The 23,007-nt window shown below is 44.6% G+C and overlaps 1 protein-coding gene across 2 annotated transcripts in view; it reads right to left on the bottom strand.

The window, feature by feature from the left end:
* LOC138672816 (flotillin-2-like) overlaps window positions 1-23,007 on the bottom strand; it is a 113,847-nt gene that overhangs the window by 13,105 nt on the left and 77,735 nt on the right. For both annotated transcript variants that reach the window (XM_069761212.1, XM_069761211.1), the window contains 4 exons: window positions 12,744-12,867; window positions 1,848-1,966; window positions 1,476-1,589; window positions 1,275-1,394 (listed from right to left, as the gene is read on the bottom strand). In XM_069761212.1, the coding sequence (XP_069617313.1) occupies window positions 1,275-1,394; window positions 1,476-1,589; window positions 1,848-1,966; window positions 12,744-12,867 (477 nt within the window). The remainder of the gene's footprint in view (window positions 1-1,274; window positions 1,395-1,475; window positions 1,590-1,847; window positions 1,967-12,743; window positions 12,868-23,007) is intronic.

Genomic DNA, 23,007 nt, shown 5'->3' with positions numbered 1-23,007 from the left:
TTATTATGTTATTTTTTCAAGTTATAGTGACACCATGTATATTTTTTCTGTTCCAGTAAGGTTTGAAAAAGACCCAGAGAGTCGAAACGTTACCTTGCAACACTGCGGTGAATTTTCTATATAAATTGTTGGTGTTTTTCAAAATAAAAAAAAACACTTGTTTGGCTAATAACTCTCTGAAGATACTTTTTTGAGTGTGACTGTTTATGTTTGAGAGTGTGTCAGCAGTTCAGGCATGATGAAAGCATTGATGCTATGGCAGTGCCCGCCCGTTCCCCAGTTCTGAGTCCAATCGAGCACATCATGTCTCGTTCAATGCACCAACACCACATTGCACCACAGCCTGACCAAGAGTTCACTGATGCTTTAATCCAGGTCTAGGAGCAGCACACTCGAAAAACAGAAGCTTTGTAAAATCTCAGAGAAATCTGCATCTTTCTCCTCTAGGACTGATTGTTCATTGTCACTAATTTTCGATTCATGGACAAAATCTGTCTTCAGTAAGTATAGAGCTTCCTATTACAGAGATAAGAGATGAGACTTTGTGCTCATAAAGTTCTATGGAGAAATATAACAATTTCAGGAGAACATGCGGCATCATTTCTGTGACGGCCTCTTGCTCCTCCCCCTCACCATAGAATTTTAAAAGCACCAACTGCTATCTCCTATCTCAGCAATGGGAAAATCTCTCTTCACTGAATACAGATTTTACCCATTCATTTAAAGTGAAAGAGCAATCCAGAAGAAGAAAACGCAGATTCCTCTGACAAGATACATTACAGAGTTGTTTCCATTTATGCGGATTATTGATTTATGAAATAAAACTCACAGTTTAGGGGGTTAAGCTTTTGAAGGAACATTCTTGGTAAATCGAATACTGTGACCGCCTAGTGGAGGGCTGCGGCATGAAACTAAATCATTCTTTCTTGGTGTTGCTGATTGACCACAGAAGTTCAAATTCTCCTGCCCCGTGCAACTTCATGTCAATAAGACAATTTTACATGTTTATTTTTTTTTTTTCAAGAGGACTGTTTTCACACATCATTTTTATATAAATTCTTTTTACACATGTGATATTGCCGAGTGTAAATGGGGCCTCTGAGTTATCCAAGCTAAAGCAAGCTCCCTGCCATCGTCTCCAATATGTAAGAACACCAAGCGTCTTCTGTCTCATCCTGCTCCGTGCCCAGAACGGTTTACTCCTCCATAGGACACTTTGCACTTCGCTTTGCTCATTCTCAGGAGAATATACCAGCTCACGCTCCCCGTCTTACCTTGGTGTTGACTTCCTGGCTGAAGGCCGCCTTCTGTAGTTCATAAGCCTGTCTGGAATATTGCACTCTCGTACCACACAGATATACGACATCAAACATCTCTTTCTTCAACATGGCTTCCTGTCAGGGAAATGAAACAACAAATTAAATTATGCCGCAGGATGTAAAAGCTACATATAGTTATAGTTATGGATTACATACCCTAATGCATGCATCGCGCTCTGCATTTGCAACGCCAATGTCTGCATCCCTCTGAACAGCAGCTGTCCGAGTCCTACCCAGGGAGCTTATATACCCAATGTTGTCCTGCACATCCTGCAGGACAAAACGTGAATTATTGGAATTACACGGACAACATTCATTGCAAAGATGACAAAGGTCAGAATCTCTGCAGGCGACGCGCCTTCTTCAGTGTCATTTATGGCAATACTGAATCATAAGCAAATAAGGTGAATGCACTTATGATTTTCATGGGCAATTAAAAAAAAGGGAAATAAACCAAAAGTGCCTGGAGGGTGACTAATTTGTAAATGCAATTTAATGATTTTCCTAACAGTTTTCTTATACTCTCACCTTGATGGTAAAGCTTATGATTTCAATACCCATGCGGCCGACATCAGGGGCTGCAATTTCTCGAACCAGCTTTGCAAATCGTTCATTGTCCCGAAAAATCTGCTCCACCGTTAGTTTACCTGGAGGAAAAGTCGCCCATTATAGAAGGACTGTAGTACATGATAGATGCCACAAGGAACAGAACACGGAGGTCCCAAGATTATATGCTGTTCCTCAGGGGATCGTACATACAATAACGCCCTCCGAAGGTTACAGGGGTCAATAACGCTTCAGGACAAGTATCCACTTAACAATCATTAAAAAAAAAATAATATATATATATATATATATATATATACACACACATATATATATATATATATATATATATATATATATATATATATATACTGTATATATATATACACAATACAGACCAAAAGTTTGGACACACCTTCTCATTTAAAGATTTTTCTGTACTTTCATGACGACGAAAATTGTACATTCACACTGAAGGCATCAAATCTATGAATTAACACATGTGAAATTGTATACTTAACAAAAAATTGTGAAACAACTTGGTCTGTACTGTATGTATATATATATATATATATATATATATATACACTATATAATTGTCTAAGGGTCACTTCCGTCTGTCTGTCTGTTTGTCTGTCACAGATATTCATTGGTCGCGGCCTCTGTCTGTCATGGAAACCCAAGTCACTGATTAGTCGCGGCAAAACAGCCACGACCAATCAGCGACGGGCACAGTCCGGCGGCAAAATACTCCCCTCCAGTCAGCCCTCACACAGGGTTAATACCAGCGATAATGGACTGCGGTGTAATGCACTCCATTAACGCAGCTATTAACCCTGTGTGACCAACTTTTTACTATTGATGCTGTGTATGCAGCATCAATAGTAAAAAGATCTAATGTTACAAATAATAATAATAAAAAAAGGTTATTCTCACCCTCCGCCGTCGCGTCCGCTCCTCGGCAGTGCAAGCGGCAGGTTCCGGTGGCAAGGATGCTATGCGAAAAGGACCTTCCATGACGGTCATGTGACCGCGACGTCATCACAGGTCCTACGCTCATACCAACCCTGGGACCGGAAGCTGCCGCTGCACCGCACACAAGCGCCAGGACTACAAGGGGCTCTTCGGAAGGTGAGTATATGTTTATTTTTTATTTTAAGTATTTTTTAACCTGTTACATACGTGGCTGGGCAATATACTACGTGGCTGGGCAAAATACTACGTGACTGAGCAGTATACTACGTGACTGGGCAGTATACTACATGTCTGTCCTGTATATTATGTGGCTCTGTGCTGTATACTACGTCGAAGTGCAATATACTACGTGGCTGGATAATATACTACGTGACTGGCCAATATAGTACGTGACTGGGCAGTATACTACGTGTCTGTGCTGTATACTACGTGGCTCTGTGCTGTATACTACGTCGCTGTGCAATATACATGTGACCGCGAGTCCGCGACGTCATCACAGGTCCTACGCTCATACGAACCCTGGGACCGGAAGCTGCCGCTGCACCGCACACAAGCGCCAGGACAACAAGGGGCTCAAAAGAAGGTGAGTATATGTTTATTTTTTATTTTAAGTATTTTTTAACCTGTTACATAAGTGGCTGGGCAAGATACTACGTGACTGGCCAATATACTACGTGACTGGGCAGTATACTACGTGTCTGTGCTGTATACTATGTGGCTCTGTGCTCTATACTATATCGCTGTGCAATATACTATGTAGCTGAGCAATATACTACATGACTGGGCAATATACTACGTGGCTGGGCAATATACTACGTGGCTGGGCAATATACTTCGTAGCTGGGCAATATAGTACGTGACTGGGCAATATACTACGTGGCTGGGCAATATACTACGTGGCTGGGCAATATACTATGTGGTTGGGCAATATACTACGTGGCTGGGCAATATACTACGTGGGCTGTGCAATATACTACGTGGACATGCATATTCTAGAATGCCCGATGTGTTAGAATCGGGCCACCATCTAGTATATATATATATATATATATATATATATATATATATATATATATATATATATATATATATATAAATATATACAGTGGGGCAAAAAAGTATTTAGTCAGTCAGCAATAGTGCAAGTTCCCCCACTTAAAAAGATGAGAGGCGTCTGTAATTTACATCATAGGTAGACCTCAACTATGGGAGACAAACTGAGAAAAAAAAATCCAGAAAATCACATTGTCTGTTTTTTTTAACATTTTATTTGCATATTATGGTGGAAAATAAGTATTTGGTCAGAAACAAAATTTCATCTCAATACTTTGTAATATATCCTTTGTTGGCAATGACAGAGGTCAAACGTTTTCTGTAAGCCTTCACAAGGTTGCCACACACTGTTGTTGGTATGTTGGCCCATTCCTCCATGCAGATCTCCTCTAGAGCAGGGGTCCCCAACTCCAGTCCTCAAGGCCCACCAACATGTCATGTTTTCAGGATTTCCTTAGTCTTGCCCAGGTAATAATTGCATCACCTGTGAAATGCAAAGGAAATCCTGAAAACATGACCTGTTGGTGGGCCTTGAGGACTGGAGTTGGGGACCCCTGCTCTAGAGCAGTGATGTTTTTGGCTTTTCGCTTGGCAACACGGACTTTCAACTCCCTCCAAAGGTTTTCTATAGGGTTGAGATCTGGAGACTGGCTAGGCCACTCCAGGACCTTGAAATGCTTCTTACGAAGCCACTCCTTCGTTGCCCTGGCGGTGTGCTTTGGATCATTGTCATGTTGAAAGACCCAGCCACGTTTCATCTTCAATGCCCTTGCTGACGGAAGGAGGTTTGCACTCAAAATCTCACGATACATGGCCCCATTCATTCTTTCATGTACCCGGATCAGTCGTCCTGGCCCCTTTGCAGAGAAACAGCCCCAAAGCATGATGTTTCCACCACCATGCTTTACAGTAGGTATGGTGTTTGATGGATGCAACTCAGTATTCTTTTTCCTCCAAACACGACAAGTTGTGTTTCTACCAAACAGTTCCAGTTTGGTTTCATCAGACCATAGGACATTCTCCCTAAACTCCTCTGGATCATCCAAATGCTCTCAAGCAAACTTCAGACGGGCCCGGACATGTACTGGCTTAAGCAGTGGGACACGTCTAGCACTGCAGGATCTGAGTCCATGGTGGCGTAGTGTGTTACTTATGGTAGGCCTTGTTACATTGGTCCCAGCTCTCTGCAGTTCATTCACTAGGTCCCCCCGCGTGGTTCTGGGATTTTTGCTCACCGTTCTTGTGATCATTCTGACCCCACGGGGTGGGATTTTGCGTGGAGCCCCAGATCGAGGGAGATTATCAGTGGTCTTGTACGTCTTCCATTTTCTAATTATTGCTCCCACTGTTGATTTATTCACTCCAAGCTGGTTGGCTATTGCAGATTCAGTCTTCCCAGCCTGGTGCAGGGCTATAATTTTGTTTCTGGTGTCCTTTGACAGCTCTTTGGTCTTCACCGTGGTGGAGTTTGGAGTCAGACTGTTTGAGGGTGTGCACAGGTGTCTTTTTATACTGATAACAAGTTTAAACAGGTGCCATTACTACAGGTAATGAGTGGAGGAAAGAGGAGACTCTTAAAGAAGAAGTTACAGGTCTGTGAGGGCCAGAAATCTTGATTGTTTGTTTCTGACCAAATACTTATTTTCCACCATAATATGCAAATAAAATGTTAAAAAAACAGACAATGTGATTTTCTGGATTTTTTGTTCTCAGTTTGTCTCCCATAGTTGAGGTCTACCTATGATGTAAATTACAGACGCCTCTCATCTTTTTAAGTGGTAGAACTTGCACTATTGCTGACTGACTAAATACTTTTTTGCCCCACTGTATATATATATATATATATATATATATATATATATATATATATATATATATATAATTTGTCTACTACTTCCTTAAAGAGATATTCCCAACTTACATTTCTGGCACCTGATACACAGGGTAGAACATAAACGTGTTGTAATTGTAGGTGTGGGCAAACCGTTTGTGACTCCCATAATGTAGACTAAGTGGCCACCTGTGAACTCATTCTCCATCTGGATGTGATGGCCAACAACAAATTCACCTGAGTGAAGCGAGACGTGGGGTAGGGGAACCCAGCTCCTAAAAGGAATCTGGCAGCAGGTGTTTGCTATGTAATCTGATAGCAGCATGATGTAGGGGCAGAGCCGGATTCCAGCGATGTCACTTAGGCCGGTTTCACATTTGCGGTTGTGTCTGCAGCGTTTCTTCCGCAAATATCCGCATGTGTTGTGTATTCCTATTTTTAACATTAGGGACGCATGCGTTTTGCCGCGTTTGACGACGCATGCGTCATTTCGTCGTCTGCGGCTTGTCGCGGAAATTCAACATGTAGTAATTTTTAGAGGCGTCAATTTGCCACCTGGAAACATATGCGGTCGATTGCGCAAGGAAAGCGCCAAAAAAACGCATTGCTGTCTATATGAACGCATGCGTTCACAAGCACATGCGTATGCTTGCGTTCGTGAACGTATGCGTTTCACAAGAGAAAAACATGTCTAGACACTGATAAGCCACCCTCCACATACAAGGAGATAAAGGGAGGGAGTGGACAGTTGCAGGTCACTTCACAGCAGACACAGAAGCAGACGAGACGCAGGCTACATCCTTGGAGGAAAACAGGACACTGAACAATATGAGCATATCCTATCCAATGCCTTTATTTTCTATTTTCTGTCTCTACATGTCCTAATTTCTTGCATTTCTTTCTTTCTACATGCATCAGAATGTCTTCTTCTTCTGATGAGGAGCAACGTCCTGGGCCTTCGGAAGTCGAACATATCAGTGAGGTGAGTACTTGCCTCCTCAGATTGGTAAGTATTCACTGTCACAGCTACACATATGAAAATTTTTGTTTTTCATTTTTTTAGAGCTCTTCTTCTACTGTGGCAGAGACTGGGCTGGAGCAGCGGAGTCAAGGTTGGGTGGCAAGCCGGCAGCGTGTACGTATACAAGGCTGACTGTTTACTGTATCCTCAGTGTAATATTCTTGAATCTTCCTTTCTTTCCATTCCTATTTCTTTACTTTTTCCTTCTGGAATCCTTTTGTATGTTGACTTTCCAATTCATGCCATTTCTCAGCCTCTGTTTTCTTTCTTTTCCTTATGTTAATTGACCAAACTTTAATGACTTTATTTAATTTTTAGGTTCCACAACGGGAGGATGACCTAATAGAAAATGACCTCCTCATCTCCCTGGTCCAGGAGCGAGTCCCGTTGTGGGACACCCGGGATCCACAGCACTCAAACAACGTCACGATCCGGCGCCTATGGAATGAGGTGGCCAAAGAGATATGGGATGGCTGGGACAAAGCCCCGACTCGGGTCCGAAGTACATTTGGTAAGGCTGGGTTCCCATTGCGTTATGGGACCGCGTTTAACGGACAGCGTTGCACGGCGAAATTAACGCCGTGCAACGCGTCCGTTAACGCGCCCATTGAAGGCAATGGGAACGCGCTTAACTAGCGCGTGCCATGTTCGGCACGCGCTAGCGACGCGCCGGTGATTCCTGGCGCGCCGCGGACGCTGCTTGCAGCGTCCGAGGCGCGCCCGCGGTCCGTTCCCCGCTCTCGCAGATCGGGGATCTGCGAGAGCGGGGACGTTACCGCGACCCCGACCGCAGCCCCATAGAAAACATTGCGTTAGCGCAATCCGCTAGCGCTAAACGGATTGCACTAACGCAATGTGACCCTAGCCTAAGTATTGCACTGCAGTGTGAAGCAGCAGAGACCTTGGCCGTGCTCACTCAACTGTGTGTGATGAAAGAAACTCTCAGGAGTTTCTCTCATCACACACAGTTGTGTGAGCACGGCCAAAAGTCCATTTTCTGACCATAATGGTTTTTTTTTTTAACAGTGGCCAAAGTCAAAACACGTTGGCGTTTGATGAAGGACCGCTTCAACAAGGACCTGCGTCAAGAGAGCCGTGTTCCCAGTGGTTCAGGAGCAAGGATCAGAAAATACAAATACCATCGCGTTCTGGCATTTTTAAGACCGGTCCTTGCCCAGAGAACGTAAGTATTTATCCCGTGCATTAGGTTGTATTGTATTGCCATAAACTGTATATTTCTATTCCACAGGATTTTGCGTCTGGTAAATTTTTGGTATTAATTTTCTTTTTACTTTTTTCACAGCACATGGAGCACTACTGTTGGCCCAGGTTCTGGAGCGGTCCTTCATCAGACAGCCACAGACCCGTGCCACACTAACTGGAGACCAGGAAGCTGGTCCATCAGGTGTTCCCCTTTCCCAGTCCTCTGCCACTGCCCCTTTTTTTTGGGCTCCTCCCGGAAGCGGCAGAGGGCATCGAACAGGTCCCTCATGCCCGAGCTTTTGCACTTGAGCTCAGTTTTTCACGAAGGACTCAAGGCTTTGGGTGACCGAATGGATATTTCACTTAGCCTCATGAATACACGTATCCAGGAGGTCACCAAAAGCCTTGACCAAGTGAAAGCCGACCTCCAAATTTAACCAAATTGAGCAGAGCATGTCAGAACACCTTACTCCTGATCTCCAGCTGAGTGTCATGCAGGCCTGCAATGCTGCTTACGTGCAGGCTATGCAGCAGAGTCGGTATTTTCAGCAGACAGTGGCGGCATATCCACCTGTGCCTTCACTGTCACGATTAACCTCAATGCCGACCTCTGCTGCACGGCCACCTCTATTCCTAGCACTGCTGGACACCACTACAGCACCACCACCATGCCGAGAGCAGTTTGACAGCCACCGCCACCACCATGACAACCGCTGCTCCTGCTTGGAACTCCTCCACTGACACCACGATGCAGCAGGACCCTGGCATGGCCTTCCGTACCGCCACCACCACGATGCAGCAGGACCCTGGCATGGCCTTCCGTACCGCCACCATCACGATGCAACGATGCAGCAGGACCCTGGCATCGCCTTCCGTACCGCCACCACCACGATGCAGCAGGAATCTGGCATGGCCTTCCGTACCGCCACCACCACCACGATGCAGCAGGACCCTGGCATGCCTTCCGCTCTACAAGCACTATGGACTCTGGCATGGCTGCACGCTCTACGAGCGCTATGGACTCTGGCATGGCTGCACGCTCTATGAGCACTATGGACTCTGGCATGGGGCTGCACGCTCTATGAGCACTATGGACTCTGGCATGGTTGCATGCTCTACGAGCACTATGGACTCTGGCATGGCTGCACGCTCTACGAGCACTATGGACTCTAGCATGGCTGCACATTCTATGAGCACTATGGACTCTGGCATGGCTGCATGTTCTATGAGCACTATGGACTCTGGCATGCCTGCACGCTCTACGAGCACTATGGACTCTGGCATGGCTGCACGCTCTACGAGCACTATGGACTCTGACACAGTGCAGACGGACCCTGACAGGTCACACACCACGACCATGCAAAGACATATGAGCTCACCGAGGCTTCCCAGAACCCGGCAATCCAAAAAAAAAACAAAACAAAAAAAACAGCGGACTCTTAGTATTCCTCCCCCTTCACCTCCCAATGTGTCTGTAATGTCAGGTTTGTCTCACCCTTCCAGTGCGTCTCAAGCCTCTCATGTGTCAAGCCCCATCCCCGAACTACCAGACCCCACTAGTTTCATTGCCCCTTCTCCTGCCACCTCTGCGTCGTCCACGGTTAGCCAGGCCTCAGTGCTTCACACCCCCCCCCCCCCCCCCCCGTTTACATCACTCTACCCCAAGCCGGCGCAGTTAAATAAATATTTTTGTTGTTAAAACATAAATACAATTTTATTTACCCCAATTATGTTTGGTTTACTGTGTATTTCGCCGCCGGCAACACACACCGTGCGCTAAATAAAAAACTTCGCCACACACTTTATTTTTGGGCCACATCATATCTCCAGTAGTTAGCAAATAAAAGACTGCAGCTTTGTGTTTCTTTAGTATAAAGATATGAGGTGGGCCAAAAAATTAATTGATTTATTATCTCCATAATCTCTTCCTTCTGCTTAGTCTGTGACTAGTATTGCAGTCTGAAGAGAAAATGGCGGAAATACAATGCAGAACTCTACTCAACAGGTCAGGTGTCAAAAAACTCATTAGTTAGGACACCTGACCTGGTGAGTAGAGAACTGCCTTGTATAACCTCCATTTTCTCTTCTGTGTACATAATCTATTCCACACAAAGGGACGATGGTGGTCATACACGGCATATCTATGCTCACCTGCACAGGTGTCAGAAATAGTGAATTCATGAGGCTGTTATATGTGCATCATTAATTCATTATTTCTGACACCAGATTTGATGAGTATAGATCTCTTTAGTGTGACAGTCATTGTCTCTTCAGTCTGTGTCCAATGGATACAGCAGAACAGAATCAGGACGCAATGACGTCAACAAGCTTACCAATAAAGCAACATGGCTGCCGTAACACTAGCAGTATGTGGTCAGTGTTTTATATCAGTATTTGTAAGCCAAAACAAGGAGTGGAACAATTAGAGGTAAATTATGATATTAACATAATAACTAGCACCTCTGCCTTTATCACCCACTCCTGGTTTTGGATTACAAATACTGATATTAAATACAGACCAAATACTGCTAGTTTTAGGACAGCCTTGGTTTGTAGAGGAAAAACATAGGAGACACGGTCAACACAACCAAAACTAAAGTTTATTAATGAGAAATATTATTATCATTTAAGAAAATTACTTGTACAGATAAAATTACAACAGGACATTTACACAACATTGTCCTGCCATGACACACGTCCAATATCAGAATCAAAAAAGGCAGCAAATTGGTCCCGCATGTGACCAACTTCTGAAGTTGACCGCAGCGGGTGATGCTGGTAATCGGGCAGTGGGTGTGCAACTGGTTCATCCAGTTCAATGTTGGGTTGTTCCTTTGCCATTATATAATTGTGCAGAACCACACAGGCTTTTACCACCTCGTCGACTGTCTCCACTTTTAGATTAATGGCTGATGCAAGACTGCGCCATTTTGAGACTAGAATGCCAAAAGTACACTCTACTGTTCTTCGGGCCCTGGTCAGTCTGTAGTTAAAGATCCTTCTAGTGTGGTTCAAGTCCCGACTGGAATAGGGCTTCAGTAGGTTTTCACACATCTGAAAGGCCTCATCCCAACCATAACAAATGGCGTCGGTGGACCTTGAGTGTTGGGGAGCGGTTGTGGCCGTGGAAAATTAAATTTTTTTCCATACACACGGCGGCCCATATCAGAGTTCTTAAAAGTCTGGGAATCGTTGCCATGGCTAAAAGCTCCAATGTCCACGGCGATGAAGCGACAGTCCGCATCGGCTATTGCCATGAGCACAACAGAAAAATATTTTTTTGTAATTGAAGTACTCCGATCCTGTTCTGGCTGGTTTGATAATGCGGATGTGCTTTCCATCCACGGCTCCCAAACAGTTTGGGAAATCACACACACTCCAGAATTTTTCCGCAATTTCAAGCCACATGTCCAAGGTGGGTAGGGGTATAAACTCATCCCGGAGAACATTCCACAAAGCCCGGCAGGTGTCCGCAACTATTCCGGACAGGGTGGATATTCCAAGCTGGAAGTGGAGGGATGATAAACTCTCTCCGGTTGCCAGAAATCTGTAAGAAAAACAAACCAATAAAAAATTACAATCTATTCTATTTATGGTGTGGTTACGCTAAAGACAGAAAGGAAAATACCCAAAACATACATGTCAGAAAACACAAAATTTAGACTGTCATTGGTTTAGATTTGGAACGTACCTTAATGTAACCAGCAGACGTTCCTCGGGTGGAATCTCTCTACGGAGCTGGGTGTTCTGGCTCCGAATGGCTCCTTGGACGCGAGCAAGCAAATCCCGGAACGAGTCTCCCGACATCCTTGTATATTCATGGAATTTCTCCGGGTTGGCATTAAGCTCGCCATACAGCGTGTGATAGGCTCCACGGCTCTCACGTGGATCGATAATGGGGTGTCTCCAAAAACGCCTACGATGTCTCCTTCTCCATCTTTCGCTATTTCTGTCTTGCTCCCAAGCAAACGCACAGGCAAGAAACAGCTTGATGCTTAAATCCAGGTTGAAATTAAAACTCTCCATGCGAAGATCCATCATGACACAAGATACAGGAGCAAAATCTGAAGATTTCAGCTGTTCAAGGATCTATATTAAGATATCCCATAATACACGCCCTCTGTAGTCCCATTGGCGGTGTCTGGTTATCTAGATTTTTCTCCTGTAAAATTTGTCAAATGCAAACGCAGAGAAAAACGCATATAAACGCGGCTTTTTTTAACCGCATGTGTCTAAAAACGCCGCGTTTGTACGCGTTTATATGCGTTTTTTCCACCACTTGCGGATACGGATTCTAATGCAAATGTGAAACTAGTCTTACTGGGATGCTTGGTGCAGTATTATTTTTTGCTGTAAATATAGCAGTGGATGCTGATCTGTTTATAACTCTTCCCACACGCCTGATTGGCAGTTTTCTGTGCACATTGTTAGCAAGCTGCCAATCAGTGGTAGGGGTGGGGTTGCACAAGTAAAGTTGGACTGCCTGGCATGAGACACCTAGTCCTCTACTGATAATATCCTGCTGATAAAACTCTGATTGTATTGAAACTACAGCAAGCTGCTGAGCAAGTGACACATTGCTGGAATCAGGCTCTCTGCCACAACTTCATGCTGCTCTCAGATTAAATAGAAAAAACGTGCTGACAGATTCCCTTTATAGTGACTGTAGTTCCTATTAGTGGGATGCGCACCTTTCACTCATTTATCGACAATGGATGATTTGGGAACACACTTTTAATGTTAGGTGATCACAGTAATCTATGAAAGACGAGAAAAAAAAAAAGCATTTATTTACCGAGAATTGATCGCAAGTGGCCCTCTAAGGTTTGCAGGACAACATTTTTAATCTCACGGACATTTTTTCCAAGAAACTGCTCACTGGCCACAGCTAGAAGTTCACGCTCAGTCATAATTTTCACCTAAAAAGAATATTTTTTTTTATATGAATTACATAAAAACAGATATAAGAATCAAAACAGCATAAGATTAGACAACAAACTAATAAACATGATATGAAATAATAAAACACATGTACAAGAACGCATCAAGATGTGCTCAGCGTATGCTTTTTGAAGCTTTCTGAGGGGCGATATACACAAAGACAAAATATATACAAATCGATCTTATCTGCAGCAATCAAAATATTGAAGATTTCTATTTCGTAAAAGCCTAAAAAAGAAAATGAAACCCATTTTAGAAAATACATAACACTTGAACACAACTCCACATTGCAGAAAAATGTCAAGTTGCCATATATTCTGCATATAGGTTGCCCATCTGCAGGATCTGGTGGCCACATCTGAACGTTTATAGACGGCCATCGCTGCCTGAAGGTTTGGGTTGTTTCCCTGTACTGGTTGCATGGCAGGGATTTTTGGGCAATTAGGCTATATTACAGAATTGCTTCTTATACAGGACAACACAGTGAGGTTCTGCATACATGACGCACCTCCATTTTAATTTTTGGAGGCATTATCATCCCACACGATAGGCAATAACTACTTCTGACCAATGTGGTGTCCCAGAGGTCAGACCCCCACTGAGAAGAAGAGAAGGGTTCTGAAATTGCCCAATGGACTAAAGTGGTGGCCGTGCACGCAAGCATTGCAGTCCAGTGGGCGGGCCTATCAGTGACTGACAGCTTTCCACATATAAGAGTGCATAGATAGATGGCTCTCGAAAAATATCCGGCACACTGTTTTTCCAAACACGGTGAAATTTATTAGAAATGTAAATTTATTTCATTTCGTATTCAAGCAAAATGCGCACAAAAAGGACCAAAAAGGTACATAAAGTAGGTATCAAGATCCACATGAGGTAGGTATCATATTTCAACGTTTCGGCTATAGCATTAGCCTTTATCAAGAGATACCTAAATAGGGCGATATAAATTCAAATTACTAACAAAAATAATAAATAAAAAAGCAAAAATATTTAAAAATAAAAATAAAGCATAATAAATAAGGTATATACATATGCAATTATAAAGCTTACACCCGAAGACATTTCATACTCATTGGTAAAATGACGACTCCATCATATATATTTTTTTTTATATTCACTTTTTGCATTATTTTTTCTTAATTTTTTCATTATTTCTCTAATAGTTTTTATATATCCTATATTGATGTATCTCTCTATTGGCTCATTATCTGATTGGATGCACTATCATAGACATATATTATGTTCTCCTGTTGCTGCATGTTATGCCAATTCACATACCGTTCATTATAATAGTCTCCTTTTTTCCCCTTTGTTTTTTCCTTTTCCCTCCCCTCCTTTACTCTCCCTCCCCCCCTTCTTTTCTTTTCTCTTCTCTTAGGTAACGTTCACACTAGCGTTACGCTAATTTGCGTCGGGCGACGCAGCGGCGACGCATGCGTCATGCGCCCCTATATTTAACATGGGGGACGCATGCGTTTTTTTTTGTTGCGTTGTGCGACGCATGCGTCTTTTTTGCCGCAAGCGTCGGACCAAGAAAACGCAACAAGTTGCATTTTTCTTGCGTCCGAATTTCGGCAAAAAACGACGCATGCGTCGCAAAACGCAGCGTTTTTGCGTGCGTTTTGCCGCATTTTGCGTGCGTTGTGCGTTGCGTCGCCGACGCAGCGGCGCACAACGCTAGTGTGAACGTAGCCTTATAGACAGGAGCCGACCCTCGTTGACACTAGCAGGGGTGTCATGTGACCGGCTGGATTTCTCGGCTTCTTTCGGCTGCTATCGTCTCCTTTCGGCTCCCTGGCTGCACATGTGCACTAGATCTCTGGCTCCTCATATTTACCCGGAAGTATCTGTTCCCGGGTTCAGCCTGCTCGCATATAAGGACACATATTTGCAGCGTCCCACTGCAAAAATAATAAATAAAAAAGCAAAAATATTTAACAGTGTGCTGGATATTTTTCGAGACTATTAAGATATTTTTCCTGAGCACCTGTATATAACAGTCTGAGCCACTCCTTATCTGCTCTGCATAGATAGATGGCTGTCAGTCACTGATAGTCCCGCCCACTGGACCGTAAAGCCCAGAAAGAGCAGTGGATTAAATTATTAAAACACAGGTTATACTGAATCTTTTCTGACAACTATATATCAATCTGCTTGGCTCCCCCGGATCTATAACATGGGTCCTACAGATTAGACAACATTTTCATGCTGACAGGTTCCCTTTAAAGGACGTAGCTGTTATGTGCACACTGGTAATGTCAATGATTTGTTACAAAACTACCAAAACATTTTTTTTTTAAAAGGGTTGCCTGGCACCGCGCTCTTCCACTCTGAGAGGTGAGCGGCACTGATGAGGTTGTGTCTCCACATTTCAATGGCATCTTTCATGTGTTTTGGCAGGTATGTGTAACCTGTAAGATTAATGTAATATTTTATTACACACCAGTCTTTCGTCAACATCAAGAAATGTGGGGCGTGGAATTATGGAATCTGCCTTTATCACTGATCATAATTTTCTCGGGTTGATTCTCCATGTTGGCGTCTTTTTACATAATGCTGTGACAATGTCATTCTTCATAAAGATGAATTGGTAACCAATTGCCATGCTTCACACAGTGGAAGCGGTTTCCCTGCTATAATTTATACAATGACAGTCTGTGGGAAAAAACCTATGGTGTGATCAGTGCAGCTCTCCTCTAGATGCAGAAGTGCCAGACAACCCCCTTAAGTACCACTTCAGATTAAAGAAAATGCACATTGTAGCAAATTGTGAGCAGATAAAATAAGGGTATAATGCACACACATACATAATATACATATCTATTATATACATACACATATACATACAGCTCTGGCAAAAATTAAGAGACCACTGCACAGTTTTCTAAAAATCAGCTTCTCTATATGTTTGACAGCCAGTGGCATAACTTGAAACTCATGGGCCTGGATGCGAAAGCTCCAACGGGGCCCCCAAATATTTTAAATCTTTAATAGCAAGAGTCTTTTTCTATAGGCCAAAGAGACTTTTAGAGCCCCCTAGGCTTCTGATTAGGTGATCACCTGAACCAAATCTTATTTAATGAAGGAAAGTATAAAAACACTGTTGTGGTGTTCACAATCCTCTTGCAATAGGACAAGTTGGATGGCAAAACAATTGCTAGTAATATCCAAAATGTAATAGGAATGAAAAAAATACTTTTAACCATGCCAAAGGAGTTGAAAAGAAAAGTCTTGAGTGAGGAAAAGAAGGGCTCAATTCTGGCTTTACTAGCAGAAGGACACAGAGCGTCATGTTGCCTCCAACCTTAAAATTTCTAAGACGGCAGTCCATTACAACAAAGACAAGCCGCAGACATTGGGGACAACAAAGCTACAGACCGGCAGAGGGTGAAAACGACTCTCCACTGACCGGGATGACCGTCCTATTATTCGAATGTCACTCAGCAACCGCAGGATGACAGCAAGTGACCTACAAAAGGCATGTCAAATGGCAGCTGGGGTGAAGTGCACGGCAAGAACAGTTCCAAACATTCTCCTAGAGGCAGGACTCAAGTCACGTAAAGCTAGAAAAAAGCCTTTCATCAATGAGAAGCAAAGGAGAGCCAGGCTGAAGTTTGCCAAAGACCATAAGGATTGGACCATAGAGGACTGGAGTAAGGTAATCTTCTCTGATGGGTCTAATTTTCAGCTTTGCCCAACACCTGGTCGTCTAATGGTTAGACGGAGACCTGGAGAGGTGTATAAGCCATAGTGTCTTGCACCTGTAAGGGGGTGGAATGAAACTATTTCCTTGCTCTGCATACTTTAGTGTTCTTAATGTTTTTATAATAATCTGGTGGTACTGCTACATGTCGACATGTATTACCACCCAGAATCAATGGTATTGCCACACTGTTATGTGTTACCATTTGCTGTAAATATGTAGTGTTTCATTGTATAATGCTATGTTTCAGATAGGGAAAGTGTAGTGCACCCTTTGGACACTAGAGGGGTCACTTTAGTATATAGAGCTCTTAGTAGGATAGGATTAAGTGTAGGAGGGGCTGCCGGGAGTTAAGGCTAAGTTAGAAGGAAGTTAGTTCAGACGGGGACAGGGTGCCTGAAGTGTCCACATGGGCTATAGGCCCAGGATGGCTCGGCAGCCACGCAAAGTTAAGTAGCGAAAGTCCAATTTATCCATGGCTATTGGACATCAGTACAGTGAGCCAGAACAGTAGAGAAGATGTGGCGACTCATAGCCTGGGCGGACGCCCTTAGGGTGGGAGTCGGACGAAGTGAGGAACAGAAGGATGCTGTAACTTCACAGGGAGAAGTACAGACGGGTTGGATGCTTTTCCAGAGGCAACTAAACCAGGTGGCGGATGATTTCAAGTCTGGGGCAAAACAGGCAGAATGAACAGTCATCATGGCAAGGTTAGGCCAGGAAGAAGCTGGGAAGAAGTCTAAGACGGTCTGGTCCGGGTACGTGCCGTATAGAAGTGTCAGCAAAGTAGGGAAAGCTGAGGAGGCAAAGAAAAGACGGATATGTTATCAATGATGTGCCAACTGTGGATATATTGTGTGAAGTTGTCAGTAAAGAAACTGTTCAAGATACCATGGACTATGTCTCAGTTACTGGGAGTCGCCTCGGAGAGGGGCCATCGCCGCTTGGAAAGTGCCCAGGGGGACCCGAACCTGGAGACGCAGGTACACCGAAAGTCAGGGCCGGCGTCAGCACCCGGCACAGCGGGCAAATGCCGGGGCCCTGGGAAGAGAAAGGGGCCCACTCACGCTGTCATAGATACAGCTGGGAGAGCAGAGCAGGAGAACATGCTCTCTCCGCCCACAAAGTCACTGCTGGCTGCCTTCTCTTAACCCCTATGTGCCAGCTCTGACACAAGCATCTTCTCACTCAGTCAGTGCAGCCAGGCAGGCACACATAGGGGTTAAGAGAAGGCAGCCAGTGTGACATTGTTTGTGGGCGGAGAGAGCATGTTCTCTGCTCTCTGCTCTGCTCTCCCCCCTGGCTGGCTGCCATGCTGCTGAAGTTATGAGGCAGATTCAGGAGGAGCTCCTAGTGCATGCGTGAGTGGCGTGCTATATACTACGTGGGCTGCGCTGCTATATACTACGTGGGCTGCGCTGCTATATACTACGTGGGCTGCGCTGCTATATACTACGTGGGCTGCGCTGCTATATACTATGTGGGCTGCGCTGCTATATACTATGTGGGCTGCGCTGCTATATACTACGTGTGCTGCTATATACTACGTGGGCTGCGCTGCTATATACTACGTGGGCTGCGCTGCTATATACTACGTGGGCTGCTATATACTACGTGGGCTGTGCTATATACTACATGGGCTGCTATATGCTACGTGGGCTGCTATATACTACATGGGCTGCTATATACTACGTGGGCAGTGTTATATACTACATGGCTGTGTTTATATGCGATCATGAATCGGGGTATGTGTTAAAGGGGGGGCCCACTGAGACTCTTTCGCCCGGGGCCCTCAAAAACCTAGAGCCGGCCCTGCCGAAAGTGGATTGTATTTTTCTGTAAGGAAAGGACTGGACACTGATGCTTTAGTGTCTCTGGCCACTACTATAGTCCTGGCCGACCCTTACACACCCACTGTGAAATTTAGTGGAGGATCGGTGATGATCTGGGGATGCTCCAGGAAGGCTGGAATTGGGCAGGATAATCATTGTGAAGGACGTATTAATCAAGGTTATCCTGGAAAAACAGTTGACTCCTTCTGCTCTAGCAATGTTCCCCAACTGTGAGGTCTGTTTTTTTCCAGCAGGACAATGCACCATGCCACACAGCTAGGTCAATCAAGGTGTGGATGAAGGACCATCACATCAAATCCCTTTCATGGCCAGCCCAATCTCCAGACCTGAACCCCATTGAAAACCTCTGGAATGTAATCAAAAGGAAGATGGATAGTCACAAGCCATCAAACAAAGAAGAACTGCTTAAATTTTTGCACCAGGAGTGGCATAAGGTCACCCAAAAGGAGTGTGAAATACTGGTGGAAAGTATGCCAAGATGCATGAAAGCTGTGATTAATAATCATGGTTATTCCACAAAATATTGATTTGTGATCTCTTCCTGAGTTAAAAGATTAGCATTGGTGCTTCTAAATGATTATGAATTTATTTTCTTTGCATTATGTGAGGTCTTCAAGCACTGCTTTTTTTGTTATTTTGAGCCATTTCTCATTTTCAGAAAATAAATACAAAATGTATTGCTTGGAACTTCGGAGACATGTTGTCAGTAGTCTACAGAATAAAAGAACAATTTACATTTTACTAAAAAATATACCTATAAAGAGAAAGATCAGACAAACTGAAAATTTTGCAGTGGCCGCTTAATCTTTGCCAGAGCTGTGTGTGTGTGTGTGTGTATATATATTATATGTATATATATATATATATATATACTAGCTATTGAACCCGTTCTACGCCCGGGTGGCGAGCATTTATATTGGTATATGGTCCCCATCCTGTCATGTGCTGCTCCCATCCTGCGCCCCCATCCTGTCATGTGCTGCTCCAATCCTGCGCCCCCATTCTGACATGTGCTGCTCCATCCTGTGCCCCCATCCTGTCATGTGCTGCTCCATCCTGCGCCCCCATTCTGACATGTGCTGCACCCATCCTGCACCTCCATTCTGACATGTGCTGCACCCATCCTGCGCCTCCATTCTGACATGTGCTGCACCCATCCTGCGCCTCCATCCTGTCATGTGCTGCACCCATCCTGCGCCTCCATTCTGTCATTTGCTGCTCCCATCCTGCGCCCCCATCCTGTCATGTGCTGCTCCCATCCTGTGCCCCCGTTCTGTCATGTGCTGCTTCCATCCTGCACCCCCGTTCTGTCATGTGCTGATGCCATCCTGTACCCCCGTTCTGTCATGTGCTGCCCTATTCTGTCATGTGCTGCTCCAATCCTGCGCCCCCGTTCTGTCATGTGCTGCTCCCATCCTGCGCCACCGTTCTTTAATTTGCTGCTCCCATCCATATGCCCCATATGCTGCTCCATAAAGGTTTATGGCCCCCATAAGATGCTCCATAGTATATGGCCCCGTACACTGCTCCATAAAGGTTTATGGCCCCCATAAGATGCTCCATAGTATATGCCTTCATACACTGCTCCATTATGGTCGATGGCCCCATAAGATGCTCCATAGTGTATGCCCCGTATGCTGTTCCATAAAGGTTTATGGGCCCCATAAGATGCTCCATGGTATATGCCCCCGTACACTGCTCCATAAAGGTTTATGGCCCCCATAAGATGCTCCATGGTATATGCCCCCATACACTGCTTCATTATGGTTTATGGCCCCCATAAGATGCTCCATGGTATATGCCCCCGTACACTGCTCCATAAAGGTTTAAGGCCCCCATAAGATGCTCCATGGTATATGCCCCCGTACACTGCTCCATTATGGTTTATGGCCCCCATAAGATGCTCCATGGTATTTGCCCCCGTACACTGCTCCATTATGGTTTATGGCCCCCATAAGATGCTCCATTGTATATGCCCCGTATGCTGCTGCAATATATAAAAAAATACCATACTCACCTATCGTCGCTGGGCGCCGAGTGCTGGGGGGCCTGAACAGGCGGGGACACCGGCGCGCTGTGGGGGTCAGGTGCCGGTATCGCCACTAGCTCAGGCCCCCCGGCACTTGCTATTCTCACCTGTTTGTCCCGTTCCACCGCTGCGCGCCGCCATCTCCGGGTCCTCTGGCTATGACTGGTCAGTCAGAGGGCGGCGCGCATTAAGCGCGTCATCGCGCCCTCTGAACTGAACGTCACAGGCCGAGGACTGGGACACGGAGACGGAGCCGCACGCAGCGCTGGAACGGGGGACAGGTGAATATAGCTCATACTCACCCTCCTGGCGCGTCCACGGTCCCTGCCTCTCTGTTGGAGATCGCGGTGTGCGTTCAGTGTTTACGCATACCGAGATCTCCTGGGAGCGTCACTCTGTGGGGTCCAGACTGCGCCGGCACTTGCGCAGTCTATAAAGGCTTCGGACAGAGTGACGATCCCAGCGTTATATTATATACTAGATGGCAGCCCGATTCTAAAGAATCGGGAGTCTAGAATCCATATATACTTTATTTATTCAAATGTAAGAATAATACAATTAATAAATAATAGTAAGAAAGAACAAAAATAATAGGCAGTATATGGAGAAAACACCAAACAAAAGTTCAAAATTGGTGTGAAAATGTCACTGAACCACTTCACAACTAAATATATATAGTTTTGGTAAATGGTATTATCATTTTTTTGACGAAATTCGGCAGGAGCTTGAAGAGCAACGTCACTGGGCCCGCCTCCACGCAGTAGAAACTTGCTGTGAGGTAAAAATTCAAAAATCACACCAAAATGGCGGGCGGAGTGTGTCACAGTACGGCACGTTTCTGATTGGTCGCTCGCAGCAGGCGGCAACCAATCAGACACTGGACACTGTTGACGTCACTTATCTCCGGACATTAGCTCCGGACAAAGCCACGGAAGTTGGCACAAATTGCAGGAAGTAGTATTCTAGGCAATTCTATATTAGATATATATATATATATATATATAGACACACGGGTTGGACAAAATAATGGAAACACCTGGAAACATCAACAAAAGTTAGTTTAATCTGGTGTAGGTCCACCTTTTGTGGCGGTTACAGCCTCAGTTCTGCGAGGTATGGATTCATACAAGGTGTGAATTGTTTCCAAAGGAATTTTTGCCCATTCTGCAGTTAAAACACCCTCCAATTCTTTGAGCGACGATGGCGGCGGAAATCGATGTCTAACTTGAATCTCTAAAATCGACCATAAATGCTCAATAATGTTGAGGTCTGGGGATTGTGGGGGCCAGATGAGATGCTCATCTTCATTAGAATGTTCCTCCTGCCATGCTTTAACGATTCTAGCTGTATGAATTGGTGCATTATCATCCTTAAAGATGGCGTTCCCATTCGGGACCAGTGCTTGACCCATTGGATGCACTTGGTCGCCCAAAATGCCTAAATAATCTTGGCTGTTAATTCTTTCATGAAGGGATATCATTGGCCCGGCAGATCTCCACGAAATAGCACCCAAGATCATCACAGAACCTCCGCCATGTTTTACGGTTGGGAGAAGGCAGTCTGGATGGAATGCTTCTTTCGGCTGTCTCCAAACGTACACTCGGCCGGAGGTCGGAAATAGGGTAAACGATGATTCATCTGAAAATATCACATGTTTCCACTGCTCGAGGGACCAATTCTGGAGGTTTCTACACCACTCTAAACGCTTGGAAACATTTGTCATTGAGAGCGGCGGTTTTCTAATTGCAGCTCTTCCGTGGAATCCAGATTTGTGCAGCTCCCGACGAACAGTTTTCATGGAAACTGGGTTCTGTAGGTGTTCATTAAGCTCAGCAGTGATTTTCAGAGCCGTGGTCTTGCGATCCTCTCTCACAATTCGCTTTAAAGTCCGACGGTCTCTCAGTCAACTTTGACTTTCGGCCGAACCTGTGCTTTGCTGCGGACTTTTTTCCTTCTCTTTCAAACACAGTAATTACTTTGGAGACAGTACCTCTTGACACGCCAACCATTCGGGCACTTTCTGTTACACTAGTGCCTGCCATACGAGCACCAACAATTTGGCATCTTTGAAAATCCGCAGGGTCTGCCATTGGTATCAGGTTCTCATCAATGTTCTTACAATTCGACAAAACAAACAGTTAATTTACATACACATATCACATAACACAAATAATCAACTACAAAACATTACCATATGTCACGGTTTGGATGTATATAATATGTTCGAAGATTATGATGCTAAAACGTTAGGTGTTTCCCAACCCCTGTATATGTATATATATATATATATATATATATATATATATATATATATTGTGAGGGTCGCTATGTGTCCCCGAGGATGTGCTCAGGAGCGTATTAGATCAGCTGTAGTGCCTTGTGCTCACAGCAAGTTGCCTATGAGTCACAAGGCAGAATAAAAGTCAGTGTGAATTTGGTCAAGTTATTTGACCAAGGATTTGTTCAGGAAAACCAGGTATGGGCTTTTATATTTAAAACGGACTTCAGGAAGGTAGTGGGGCCTGTACGT

Source organism: Ranitomeya imitator, chromosome 3, assembly GCF_032444005.1.
Source record: "Ranitomeya imitator isolate aRanImi1 chromosome 3, aRanImi1.pri, whole genome shotgun sequence".
Lineage (NCBI taxonomy): Eukaryota > Metazoa > Chordata > Amphibia > Anura > Dendrobatidae > Ranitomeya > Ranitomeya imitator.
The sequence above is the reverse complement of the archived record's forward strand: the minus strand, read 5'-3'. Positions and strand labels throughout refer to the sequence as shown.